Here is a 14,688-nt window from a genome sequence, read left to right as displayed (position 1 = left end):
ATAAGTGACGAAATTTCATAATTCTTGTTATTTGGCATACACCCCTGGATTAGTTGTATTTTTCATACAAAACTTGTTTCATTGAAGTTTTAAAGTATTTAATTCATAAAGTAGTGTCTCTAAATATTATTAATCAAGGTTTTTTCTTCTCAAAAGGGGTTTCGTGATAAAAAAAAAAAAAAACAAACATTGGTGCATCACAAATCTTTCACTAACCACCCTTCTCTGAGTTGATATCCGCGCTGGTTTCAAAAAAGGAATTCTATATGATTCACGGAAGTAATGCTTCCTGAACTAATTTACATAATGAGTAAATCAGTTGATTGATTGTAATACTCCAATTTCATCCGATTTCAGATAGAACTTTTAATAATATTTAATAAGGAAGACCAATTACAAAGATGGTGAGATAAGATCAAGTTCAAAAAGGAAGACTGTTGGGCTACTGTGGCTTGGAATAGGAATCTATAGACTAAAGTAATTAAGAATATTTAGTAAATTATCATCTATAGCCATGTGTTCAATTACACCATAGAAAATATTACAGATTAAATGAAATGAAACTAGTTAATAATTTTAAAAATGAAAATAAATAAATACAGCAGTACCGCTACAACCCAGAAAGGTCAAGGAGTTCAGCACTTTGTAAAGAACTTCAGTTTCTTGAACAACGGTTGTACAAGGATCAGTAAGCTGGTTGAAAAAACGATTAACAATTAACACTGTATGAAAAGACTAAGAGAACTTTGTTAAAATCGCCATAATGGTGTCCTAAAATCAAAACACTCCTCAACCATCATACTTTGTACTTTTTAATCACAAACAAGTTTACCTCTAAAGTTGGTTATGTCAGCTCAACTAATATGGAAAATCGAATCCCTCTTTATATGATAGTATACATAAATGTTATTATGATTTATTTTATTTCTAGGTAATAGCTTAAAAAAATAATATTTTATTAATTATTTAAAATAATACGACACAATAACTTACTCCAGCGCCATCGATGAATAAGAATAAGAAGTCAGAAAAGGATATTTCTTATTTTGAATTGATTAGTATCATGAAACTACACTTTACCTTTTATTTGTAGGCGAGACCAAAATGTGTGAAAACTGAATGCCAGGATATCTCATATCCAAAAATCAACTTTTCTGATGGCAACTATTATTATTACTAACAAAGAACAGTAAAAAAAAAAGTGGAAATAACTGTTGTTTCCTATATATCGGAATAACAATTATTTCCATATACCTCCTTGGAGTCTTAAAAAATATACCAAAACGATCGTTACATTTTAAGTAGGTTTTAACAATTTTCAATTTTTTATAAGAGAATAGTTTAATCATAGTTAAGTTGTTTAACAAGATAAAGTTATCAACTAAGATGATGGCTTAACAGGATTATTGTGGCATCCTTCACTTTCTTAGGATGGCTCACAGAATGAGACCTGTGTGGAAGGAAGATTTCCGGAAGGAAGGTGGTGTCGGAGAAGGGTTTGGAAAGGGAAAGGTTAGAGCAATAGACCAGAAGAAAGCTGGCACAGGATTATGGCCGCTGGTCCGAACTTTATGGGCAGTAACCATCAACTCATAAAATTCACAATTTTAAACATTGATTTGTAGAGGTTTGGTTTTAATTAAGGTATGGCTACTTTCAGTTAATATATACTTTACTATTTCGAGTTAGTAATCACTATTTAATTTCGTATATGTCATAAATTTTGCACATTAATCATTGATCAGTGTATTAATATGATATAAACAATGAACCTTTTTAAATATTTAATTTGATGTCTAGAAGTTTACCTATCTTAAAAAAGACTTAAAATTAAAGTTAACTTATAATAAGTTAACTTATTTTATTATTAATAAATTAAAGTTAATTAACAAAAATTAAAGCGGATTGAAAAGCTAAACTTTTTCAGCAAGAAAGTAAAGACGCCATTTAGGAAATAGTTTTTAAAAATCCAGTTTTAGATCGGTGGGCAAGTCCACCAGATTTTAGATTTTCACATAACTAATCTGGTGACATCTCCCGAAGGGTGTCTCCAATAGTAGCTGACAGTTTGCAGGTGTCGAGGAAAAAAAAAACGATTCAAGAGAAGTGAGCCAAAATCCCCCAAGGATTTGATTCGCCGCCATTTCGATTCGCGTCACTCGAATGAAGATTGTACATACTACACAAAAGATATTAATTATTTCCATTTATTGTTATTAAAGTTAACTCCCACACCTTTGCGCGCCATTTTCAATCAAATATTAATTAAATGTTATTCGAATTTACATTTTTTATAATCTTAATATTGTCATCATATTCTGCTTACGAAATACCACATTGCAGTGGGTGGTGGCTACTACCTACAGAGCTCGGACCTGTGGTCATGATCCTGTGCCAGCTTTCTTCTTGTCTCCTTCTCTAATGCTTCGCTTTCCAAACATTTCTCGGACAGTCTTCCTTTCAGACATCTTTCTTCCACACATATCTCATTTTGTGATCCATCCTAAGGAAGTATCCTAATCAACTTACCCTTTTAAACCTACCTAACTGGATTAAATTACTGGAGGAAAGGAGAAGTAAGCTACATTTAAACAATTTATATTAGCTTGAAAAAAATATATTATATTATTATGTCGTATTTGATATGAGTAATTATTGATATTATTATTAAATGAGCTGGGCTGTTACGAAACTCGTTAAACGTCATCCACTATTTAAAAAATTTATTTGCAGAAGTGAAAAATCATGATTTTTTTTTCTTTGCCAGCTGATAAGACTCAATTTTGGAGCTAATCAATCGCTTGAAAATTAGTATTACAAACATAAGTACGTTCTGAATTCGTTATATTTTGTGAAAATTATTTTTAAAAAAAAGTGTAAAATCTATACTATAAATTATAAAGAAGGCACTTTTCGGTAGGTCGATTTTACGGAAAATGTTGCAGTAACATTCTAGTTACGTAACATATATTAGTTACGATACATACCAATTTTACATACATAGAATATGATAAAAATGTGTAAAATCTTTGCTATAAATTGGCACTCAAATTTTTGTATATCCATTGAAAACTTTCTCCCTCGTTAAAAGAGTTCACTAATACTTTCCTTTACAATATATTTCGTATATAGATATTTGACCAGCGGAACTGTCCCTCCCCGTTCCAATAATCCACTAGCGTAAGCCAACCAAGTTACAACCTTCATTGGACCCTTCACCTAACCTTATAATGCCAAAAGGCAATCCAAGGTATCATTAACACCCAGCAATACATATAGCATACCTCCTATATGTACGTACAAATACCCACTAACATCATTACAGGAGGGTATGAAAAAAAAAAAAAAATGATAAATGAAAGAAGATATAATTTCATTTTTTTTAAATAAATAAATAATAGCTAACTAAATAGGCATATCAATGTCACCCGTGAATAATGACTAATAATTTTCATTTATGAAATATTATTATTAAATGAATTGGGCTGTTGGGAAAATCGTTAAACGTCATCCACTTTTGACGTCATCCAAGTGAAAAATCATGATTTTGTTTCTTTGCTTAATGATAGGAGTCAATTTTGGAGCTAATCAATTGCTTGAAAATTAGTATTACAAACATTACGTTCTGAAGTCGATTTCATCAGTTCCCAATTCCTTAATTTGATATAGTTTTCGCCTAATTTAACAAATACCTATAGGATATTTGTATAGTCTAGATTTCACATTCCCGGAATTCAAAGTAAGCCTGTTTGTTGCCAAAGTAATTTTATCAAGTACAAACAGATGATGATTTAAATTATTTTGATGCAATTTAAATCAACTAGGCATGACAAATCGTCGATTCACAGAGTTTAGTAACATTATGAGAATTTGGAAGGTTCAGACATTTTTTCGGTTATTAATTTTTTTTTACGGCAATGTGTTGTTGTTTCAAAGGAAAAAATGGCGTTGAAATCTTGATTTGAATTGCTCCATATTTAACAAATTTCGATCTTAAAGTCCTTTGATTAATCACCAGTAAAATTTGGAAATTTGTTGTATTCAACCCTTAAAAGAATTTACGTTATTTTAAATTACGATAATTCTAGTTATGTTATTCATTTTTTTTTACCTGTTTATTTTATTGGCAACTTTAAACATGTTTAATATCAGTAAAATTAGTACTATAAGAACACATACAATGTCATAAAGCCATGTAAGTGGATGTTGAATCATACCTCTTCGTAATAAATTTGTTAACCTGAAGAGAAGGAAAACAATTTATTTCTTCATTGTCAAAACATTCCGACACGCATTTCAAGTTTTAAATATCAAGTAATGAATAATCCCTTACCTGTCTGTTGAACAGTAGGGTTTAGGAATTAGGATGATCTACTCATACAAAAAACAAAGACATTTTATATAAAACCTTATGAAAATTGTGGTAAATTTTACAAAGAAATCCCAAAAGAACTAATGTTCAAATGATATCACGCAAAATATTTTTAAAATATCAAAATATGACATACATCAAAACCTCGTCCAGGCAGAAAACATTGAAATCAATTTATACACTGATACACCAAGACAATGTGTTCAACTCAAAATAAGAAGCATCCCATATACCAAAACGTTACTCACCTGTCATATAACATATATAAATATTAAAAAAATTGTTAAAAATTAAATCAAATATTAATAATTTTAATGAATCATACCAATTAAGAAGAATTAGTTAAGATGATTGAGTTGGTGTTACATAGATTACACAGGGGGTAATGGAGGCATTCAACTTCGTATTGTTCAGTTAAGATTGTCTCTCTTTCTTTAAGTTAAATCATAATATATAGGATATTTCTATTACACAGGTTTATCATATATATATATGTATCATGGGTCTTGTTTGTAAAGAAGATTTTAATATTAATTTCTTTTTTTTTGTAAAAACATGATGAATAAATATTCTAATAAATTACGTCCTATAAAATGAAGAAAAAAATCAAAAAGTGCTTGTGTTTTAAACATAGAATACTTCTCTTTAGCACTAAGCCCAATATCTCGCGATCCGTTCATAATGTTTTATATACCAATTATTTTATCCGTATTTACAATTTATTTACTGTGAATCATTCTAGTAGACTGACTTATTTATATCCAATTGTTCAATCCATTATAATAATTTGTAAAAATAATATTCGAACTGAGAAAAAATGTTATTTAAACAAATTAAAAAATCTGGTGTGTTGCAAACATCATACAACTTTCGCTTGCCACCCAACTTGTAGTTTAAATTAACGAGGCCAATGTCACATGCTCACACTAGTCTACTTATACGATAGTTTCATTTAAAAGCAAGTAAAAAAAAACTACTATAAATGTTTTTTCCGTGTTTTCATTATTATTATAACAACTAAAAAGTATCATTATTGTCATAAGAAGACATTGACGACACTCATATTGAATTCCACTTGATTGTACATTGATTTAACGATTTTAATCAAAATGGTTTGAGCATAAACCTATGCTATAAATTATATATAAGGATCTTTCGGTAGGTCGATTTTACGGAAAATGGTGCAAAAACATTCTAGTTACATAACATAATTACATATATTAGTTAACATACATACCAATTTTACATACATAGAATATGATAAAATGTGTAAAATCTTTGCTATGAATTGGCACTCAAAGTTTTGTATATCCATTGAAAACTTTCTCACTTGTTGATATTTTTCACGACCAATACTTTCCTTTACAATATATTTCATATATAGGTAAATGAAAGTAGATATTATTTCATTTTTGTTAAATAAATAAATAATAGCTAACTAAATAGGAATACCAATGTCACCCGCGGTTAATGACTAACAATTTTCATTTATGAAATATTATTATTAAATGATTAAATAAAAAATAAATTACTCATATTTTATCAAATATAATGATACTATAATTTATAGGATAATAGTTCCACTCAGTTCTGATTTAAAAAAATCAATGGATTCAATTTTTATGTATTTAAATTTCTGTAAATAAAAATAATATATTCAAGAAAATTAAATTATTTGAACATATTTAATTATTCTTTCAATAAAGTCCAGTTCCATCCAGATTAAATTCAAACTTGGCAAGAGAATTGTTTGTTAAAAATGTACAAAGGTCACCTGGATGGCTCCTATCTTTTTCCGGAAATCATTCAAAATGTTGTGACTTTGAAAGGAAAATATCTGCGAGGTAATAAGGTTTGAAATATTTTTTTTTTATCTTTGTATATGAACTCCATAAATAGAAATTTCATAAATTGTACCTTGAACCAACTCCAGAAAAGGATAATAGATCCCAATTTTCCCGAATAGAAAGGACAAGTCACGATGAACATCATTGAAGAAGTACATTTTGTGTACCTGTGTAAGGCTTTTTAATATATATTGTTTTAAAATATAAAGTAAACACATTTACTTCTCTCTTTCTAGTTATAAAATATCAAACTGATATTACAGAATTGCATATTCACCATTTGCTGAGCTGAAACATATTACACCTTAGATGATATTTATATTGCTAAAATGATTTTGAAATATAAGTAGACGGTTAAAATTTTACTCCAATAGTAATAATGGTTTTTAAAAAATTTTAAATCTAAAAACAACTATTAACCATGTATCTGCTCACCTAAAATTCACTCACCCTCTTAATTTTATTTCGATTAGTTTTTACCGTTGTCTCTTTCTATTTAGTTTGGATTCAGAATATTTCATTTTATTTTTAATAAAAAAGATCATTAATCACTAATATTTTTACTTTTAAAATCCCAAAATTAGGAAAATTGTACGACTGTAGCAGTGAACCGTTTCTCCTAAAACTCCTTTCCTATTTATATCCTTAGTTGTTGGCTATTGAGTACACAGACTGGATTTAGGACGTCTCACAAACTCTCCCTATCTCCAGATTCCCTAGGCGTTTACTTCGTCCTACAGCAAGTCGCGAGCGATCCGAGCGATAGTTTAAAATAGAACTCGGACCCGCCAGGAGGAATGTACAATTTAAAAACAAAGCTGCCGCCTGAAATTTTGGCACGTTACTCAGCGCGGACCGTGGTAGGGGGCGGACAGACGGCAGTGGGGCGCGGGTCGCGGAGCGGGATGTGTGGGCCCTAGCCGGGATTAGCGATGGACCCGGGTCCAAGCAGGTACCGGCGGAATTCATCGTCAATGGGGAAGCCGAGTCCTGGAAGCCCGAAGAAGAAAGGGCCGAAAAAGGAGCGATGGCTCCTTACTCGGAAGACGTGGCGGTATATGGCCGATGCAGGCAGGAAATTGATTCCTGAAGGCCACAACAAACCAGAAGATATTCCCAAAATCGAAGCCTACTTTCAAGAAGTATGCAACAAAGAGCCCAAATTCCTCCTTTGGAGGAAACAGTCATATCCTGGGGCAGTTGGTTTTCGTCGTGGAAGATCAAGAGGTGGACGAAAAAAAGGAGGAAGCTGCAGAGACAGGACGAGTTCTGCTGATGAAGCAGAGGATCTTAAATCACCCTACTCTAGAGAATCTCCGCAGCCCTCTACTTCTCGATTCGACATTCAGAAAATGAGGGAAGAATTTTTGTTTGGAAAAAATCAAGAAGAATCTTCCGGAATACTAGTGACCTTAGAAAGATACCTGTCTCAACCCCAGCCAGGGTCTTTAGATACTGTAAAACTAGTGGAAAAATTGAAAGAGCACCTAGCTAACATTGAGAGAGAGGGGAGAGAGAGAATTAGGCATGTCGAATTTGAAGGTGACAGATCAGAAACATCACTCTTGGACACATTAAGGCGGTATTATAGCAAGTCTACCAACAGGGATAAAGTAATCAGTGACCTTTTAACGGACAGAAAAAAGTTAGAGAGTTTGTATTTCGATCTGAGGAAAGCTCGTGGATTTTCGAGCCGCTGTGGTGGAGGCACTCCGTATACATTGCCAAGCAGATGGTTAGGTAGTAGCAGAGAATGGCGGAGAGGGAACGAAGATGTAGAAGAAGAAGAGACTACTGAAGACACTGGATCTACAAACCCAGGTTCTCCAACATTCATAATTGAAGCAGAAGATCCTGTGACTAATAGGGGAACACAGACAGAAACTATAACACCACAATCTTGGGTTGTAATTGCTGATCAAGTGAAAAAATTAAGAGAATTGAGAGAAGCAGAGCAAGAAAAGGAAAATAAAGCAGCAGCTGGGGGAGCCCCAAGGAGAAGTAGTGTTGACAATGACGATGTTTCGCCATCGGTAAGTGATACTATAAAACGATACCTCCGAATGGCTCGTAAGAAAAGTGTTGACTCTGATAAAATAGATAGGTTCAAACGGGTAAATTACGACCGCAATCTTAGAAACATAAAAGGGAAAGGGGAGCCATCAATATCTGAAGATGATGGCCTCGATAAAAATGCTCAAACTGATGAAGCGTGGATCGAAGCACTCCGTGATTTGAAGATAGACACGCTTGAAGTAGAATCGGCAGTAAATAGCTCTAGGTCCAGTTTGGCAGAGGAGCCAGTTTCCCCAACATCTCCTACCACAAAATCCTTTCTGTCCTCAGGGCAATCTTTTCTTTCCAACTTACTACATGGCTTACAAGACAGGTCCGTGCCTACAGGTGGTATGCAGAAGTCGAAAAGTTCGACGAGTGTGGTCCAACAAGGGAGTCGCCTCGTCAGTAAGAAGATATGGAAATCCCGTTCCAAGAGTCAGTCCCGAGCAACTCCTTCCGCTACCTCAGTTTGGACTCCTAAGGTAAGCCAACTTATCCAATACTTTCTTAACAAACTAATTCGTACCCAATATAAGTTGATTTATAGAAATAATTAATTTTTATTAACAAATATATAACAATATTGAGGTATAGATTCAATGTATTTGAAATCAATGAGGCAATATTTAAAAATCAAAATTTCATCTATTTTTAAATGCTGTTTTAGATGAATTGGTAGTATTAAACAACTAAATGAAAATCATGAATCAAATTTGTATATAGTCTAGAATTTTCTACGCTTGAAATTCGTTATTTCTGAAACAATGTAATCTATAAATAAATAACAGTGAGGAATTTATAAATACTCGTACATGAAAACATTTGAGGGAGATTCTTAAATGAGCGCCAGAGCTTCAATTTGATATCCAACTCGTTCCTAGGAAACAGTCAAGAGAATGGTAAACATATCAGCCATACCCACGCAAGACAAATCTTTACACCTTCTGTAACATCCCCTGAAATATTTATGCCCCATTTGTATCGTATGTATTTATCTTTGTTGTACCCCAGTTCAATAAATATTGGTGCCGCATTTTTGAAAACAACGCCACAAAAACGTTGTCTTGATTTTATTGCGTAACATCCTTTTTCAGGAGTCATGAATATTTAAATTTTGATAAAAGCTGATATAAGCTTAAGTTTTTAATAGAAATTCATCGAATGTGCATTTTTAAATAATGATCACTCTCACTGACAAATAAATCTTTTTTCACAAATAAAATTAATCTATCACAAACTTTAAATATAGTATTTTTTTTTTTAGTTACCCAATACAAACTATACATTCATTAATAAGAGAGCAGAAATCAAATGCGACAAATAATAACGATCGATCCATCTTGAAGATTTTGTGTTTTACAAACTTCTCTTTGATTTTACTCACTAACGCACAATCAATTAAAAGGTTCAGAAAGATTTTAGTTATTCACTTTTACTATTAAAATACTTTTTGATAAAAAATATTAGTAACATTAAATTATCGTCTTTCTTTAGCTCTAATTCAGTTAATATAAAATATTTTCACACTAAGGTAGAGCACATTTTTTAATATATGATAAATTTTATATTTTTAAAAAAATTTCATTTTTTAAGAACAAAATTGAGACTTCTTTTACTCCAAAAAATTATAATCTAAAATTTGACCTCAGTAAATCAGTTTTTTTTTTAACATTGAAAAATAAGCCTCAATTTAGTTTTTTTTTAAGTTGATGATTTGAAAAATTATTAAAATAATATTTTAAATATAATCTTTTCTATGTCTTGGACTGTTGATGATATAATAAAGAGTGTTGAGACTTAACATGGATACCATTTGATTTATTTAAACAATAATAATGTTTTTATTTAAGCCGTTAAATTAAAAAGAATGTTTAGCAATATATACTATGTAGATATTTTCAAAATTAAACCATAAATACTATCCAAAACGAGTTATTGAAAACAACTGAGGGTACAATAAACAAAAGCAGTACGTTAACCACGATTTCCATATTCATTTTTGTGGTCAAAATTAAGATTATTGCTTGATTTCTGTCACACTTTAACGGTCATTCTCGAAGGTGGTTATTTAAAGTTATTAAAAATACGAAAATGCTCATCATTAAGAAAGTTTTTTATCCTTGAAACAAATGTTCCAATTTTTTGTACGAATGATAAAAAAGTATATTCAGATATTACTTTTAATTTATATATGCGCTTAGCTGACGTGGTATGATTCCGTACAAATAATTATGTTCCAATATTGATCGCAGATCATTGATGAAACAACCGAATATCAAAGTGATCATCAGCTATTATTTAAAGAAAATAATACAGCATCAATTATTGTTCTTACCTCAGAATAATATGGCCATTACTGTCTGTTTGTTACCCAATACTACTAAACATTTTTATTTAAATCAACTCCTATCAACTGGCATGAAAATAAAATGAATACCCCTATTTAGTTATTGTTCTTAATGAACAGTTAATTTTACAATGAATATTAAAAAAAAAGGCTCAAGTCTCCTAAATGATAGTTAATCTATTCAAATTAACTAATCAAATGAGAAATAATTATATTTTATATAAAAATAATTAATCGCGACGGATTAATGACCCACCGATGGAGGCATCAAGGCAGAAAACCCCAAAATCATGCCCAAGCACAGCTGTAAATAACATAATTGTAAAAACTTATACCTGTACTTCCAACTGTTTAAGAATGAATTTGTATCCCTTTTTTTAGCCTCCTGTTCTAAAATATTAGAATGACATGTGACTGCATTTTTATTTTGTGGTTCTATGTCATGGCATCTGGAGCAACAAAATATTGATTATTTTGTTATTAACTACTGTTTGAGAGAGTTGGGGCTTTATTAGTATAACTTTCAATTCTATAACTATTAATATAAAAGTTGATGTTATTGGGAAGAACTTATCCAAATTATTTAATAAAAATCCTGTGAAACATTTCCGGCGTAATTATTTTTTATTTCAAAGTCTATGCAAAAACCAGTCGACAACTTGACGTTTCGGGGTTTGCCCCATTCTCAGTATTTTTTTAATTCTTTTGACATGTATATCGTTTTTCACTTAACACTGTACTCTCTCTTTTTCTTTTTTTTTCTTACCCTTCTATTAATTTTATCATCTCAAAATAAAATTAATACATAATACAAAAATAAGAATAGGTATATGTTTATTATAAATATATATTCTTATTTGTGTATTATGAATTGGTTTTATTTTGTAATGATAAAATTAATAGATGGGTGAGAAAACAAAAAAAACTTTACTCTGATAGGTTGATTTATCTGTAGTGATTTTATCTTTTAAATTTTTATTTATTTATTTAAATTTTTAAGTTTTCATTTAAAATAATACAATTCTATGGAATATCTCATTACTCCATTTGCCATGTTATACTGGAGGTACTCCATTGAATTGCATTTTGAAATATAATTTTTTTTTTTTGGAAGGCGAAATCTTCATGACTCTTCATATTTCAATACAAATGAATTAATGTGCCAGCGATTTCAGTCTTGTAGAAATAATGATACAAATTTTAAAAGAAATATAGAAGTGTAAGATATATAATAAATATAGAATCCTGAGGATAGGGAAATACCGATAAACGTCGAAATGAGATTATTTAGTGAAAAGAATTATTTAAATAAAAAATTATACGAAAGATATATTACAAAAATTTTAATCACAAAAACCTAATCAAATACTTTGTCATCTTTTTCGAAATTTGATTAGTATTTTAATTATTCATCTTTTTATATACAGTTTGTCAACTGTATAAACCTCTATATAATACATATTTGTTATTTTAAAGTATATCGAAAAATATACAAGTCCATGATATTTTAAAGCCGAAATAAAAATAAATGTTATTTATTATATAATCTCTGATAATTAATTGAAAAGTTTTTTTATTATAAAATATTGAATTAACTTAATAAAACTTATACTCATTTAATTTGAAATTTAACACAATATTAAAAATAGTGAATTTAAATAGTTATCTAGTTAGATAAAGCCAAATAAAACATATTAATAAATAAATTTAAATTATTACGAATTTGAATGGAAGTAGAATACATATTCCATTTCTTGGAATATACATATACTCATTATGTAATAATCATACTTTAATTAATACATTAAAACATTTAGAATCATTTAAAAGTAATTAATTGATTTTTTTTTTTAACTTATCCAAAAACATTTTAGTTCCAGGAACACATAATGCTCTTAACTCTGAAACAATTTCTTAATAAAAGCAACAGTCTCAACCTGACTTAGAGAACTTTCACTTTGTTTCAAAAAATTATTGTTTTGTAAAACAAAGTGTTGCTTTAGCAAAGTATCAAACACTTTGTTATTAAGTTATTGCTTCATTTTAACACATTATAAGACCAAATATAGTTAGAAAGTACATATAATAAATATCAGTATACACTTTCGGAATAAATTTTATTAGTTATAAATTTTGATAAATTATTAGTTTTTGTTTTACATTCGACCAGTTTAGATTTATAAAAATTCCCTCATTCTAAACTAATAATGAATAAAACATTGAGAAAGATTAATAACATTTCATTAACTATGCTTCCTTTTTTAATACGTCTTTGTAATGAAGTAAACATAAAAATTATCATGAATGTGATAACTTACAATGTACTTAAAATATATGTCGTTGCGAATTTCAGAATAACAGAAAATATTTCTTAAACTTTAAATCTATAGAATTCATTTATGATGAAAGTCACAGTAAATTTTACAATAATAAAACAGAAATATTTGAACAATCTTTAAATATTACAAAATATACATTTTCGGATTATTGTTCTTAAAAATGAAAAGTAGAAAAGCGCAAGGATTTGGAATTGCATCACCGGGCCGGCAACTGACACAGAAATAACTCTAACCTGATTGTCTATACACCGATTCCGAAATAAAAATAACTAATCAGGTATACCAACATTCCGTAAAAGCAATTGTTTATTAAATTAATAACTAAAACCTTGTCTCGATCAATAAATCCTTTTTTTTTTATTGGCTGATATCAATAATGAACAAAAAATATGTTATTAATTTTAAAACAACCTAGCAGTTTTGGATTTTATTTCGATTGGGCAATTAAGGTGTATTTAAGTATTTATTTTAGACGTTTTATATATAATTTGTCTTATTACTTGATTTCAAGGACATGACTAAATTATTTCTAATTATAAAGCAGAGTTTTTGAGAATTTACTCTTTTCGAATAATACAAATTGGACTAGACATGCTGGTATGTAAATGTGTGTATACATGTGTGTTATGTATATATATTTATATATAAGAACACTAGATGAAGATTCTCTCGGTCCTATCTCTTAATGCAGTTACTCAATGAACCTTTCGTTAAATTTTATTCAAATTCTTGATTAAGCTTAGTTAAAATAGTACTTGATTTAATTTAATTACCAATTTCAATAATAAGATGCCCTATTTTTTATTATTATTTCTTTATGACCAGACCGACCTGGTTATTTTAATATCGGGTTAGTTCTTTTAAAAGTTGATAATGTGGTATAGTCTCGTACTAAAGACACTTCTACATGTGTACAATGGTTTAAATAATTTCACAATTATAAATAATAAAGATTAATTATAAAAATTAAAAATAGTAATAATAGTATAAAAAAAAAACCTTATAAAAAATGACTAACAAAAACATATGATAAAGATATGGTAGAAAATGTTTAAGAGGCATAACAATGTAGCAAAACATTTTTATCAGACAGGCGCTTAATTGTGCATAAACAAACGTTAAAAAATCGATTACCATATAACTAGGAGTAAATTTATATTAAAACAATATAATTTTTAAATCCAGCTTCTTAGAAAACTAATGAAATATCACCTGATAATAAATATAATTCTTGAGAGTAAAATCATCATTAATTTCGTTTACTTTTAATAATTCTTTTTTCTTTATTCTTTTTTTATTTTATTCTATACTATTATTTGACATCCTAACAAAATAATTTCGAATAAAAGTAGCAAGGTTTTAAGAAAATGCATAGGTTAAAAAAAAAAATATTAATAAGTCATCACTCTTAATAATAGTAGATATGAAATTACAGTAAAATCATTTAGTTCATGCAGTTCATTTTATACTTAGTTGGTGCATTCCTTGATGTTTTAGTCATAGTAAAAATATTTTTTATTCATTTTTACTATGCATAAAAATGAATCAGAATCTGTTTTTCAAAAGGTAGCCATTTTTCTTTAAATATTGCAGTAATTTTTAGTCTACTGAGGTTTTTTGGATCGTTGATCACTGGATTAGTCCTATCAAATAAACTACAATGTGTCAGCACATTTTGGCGTATAATTCAGTCACCTTTCTCTCTACCTATTCTTTATATATATA

General features: G+C 29.4%; 1 protein-coding gene across 3 annotated transcripts in view; it reads left to right on the top strand.

Annotated features, from left to right (window-relative positions):
- The first annotated feature begins 7,094 nt into the window (after positions 1-7,094).
- Positions 7,095-14,688, top strand: part of RhoGAP102A (Rho GTPase activating protein at 102A) — a 63,001-nt gene continuing 55,407 nt past the window's right edge. For 2 of the 3 annotated variants that reach the window (XM_024361710.2, XM_014423288.3), the window contains exon 1: positions 7,096-8,759. In XM_024361710.2, coding sequence (XP_024217478.1) covers positions 7,152-8,759 — 1,608 coding nt within the window. In that variant the 5' untranslated portion in view covers positions 7,096-7,151. Of the gene's footprint in view, positions 8,760-14,688 lie in introns of all 3 variants that reach the window. The other variant, XR_001343420.3, reaches the window with a different exon arrangement.

This window comes from Halyomorpha halys, unplaced genomic scaffold (genome assembly GCF_000696795.3).
Source record: "Halyomorpha halys isolate HHAL.00 unplaced genomic scaffold, Hhal_1.1 Scaffold413.1, whole genome shotgun sequence".
NCBI classification, from domain to species: Eukaryota; Metazoa; Arthropoda; class Insecta; order Hemiptera; family Pentatomidae; genus Halyomorpha; species Halyomorpha halys.
This window is presented reverse-complemented; position numbering and strand designations above follow the sequence as displayed.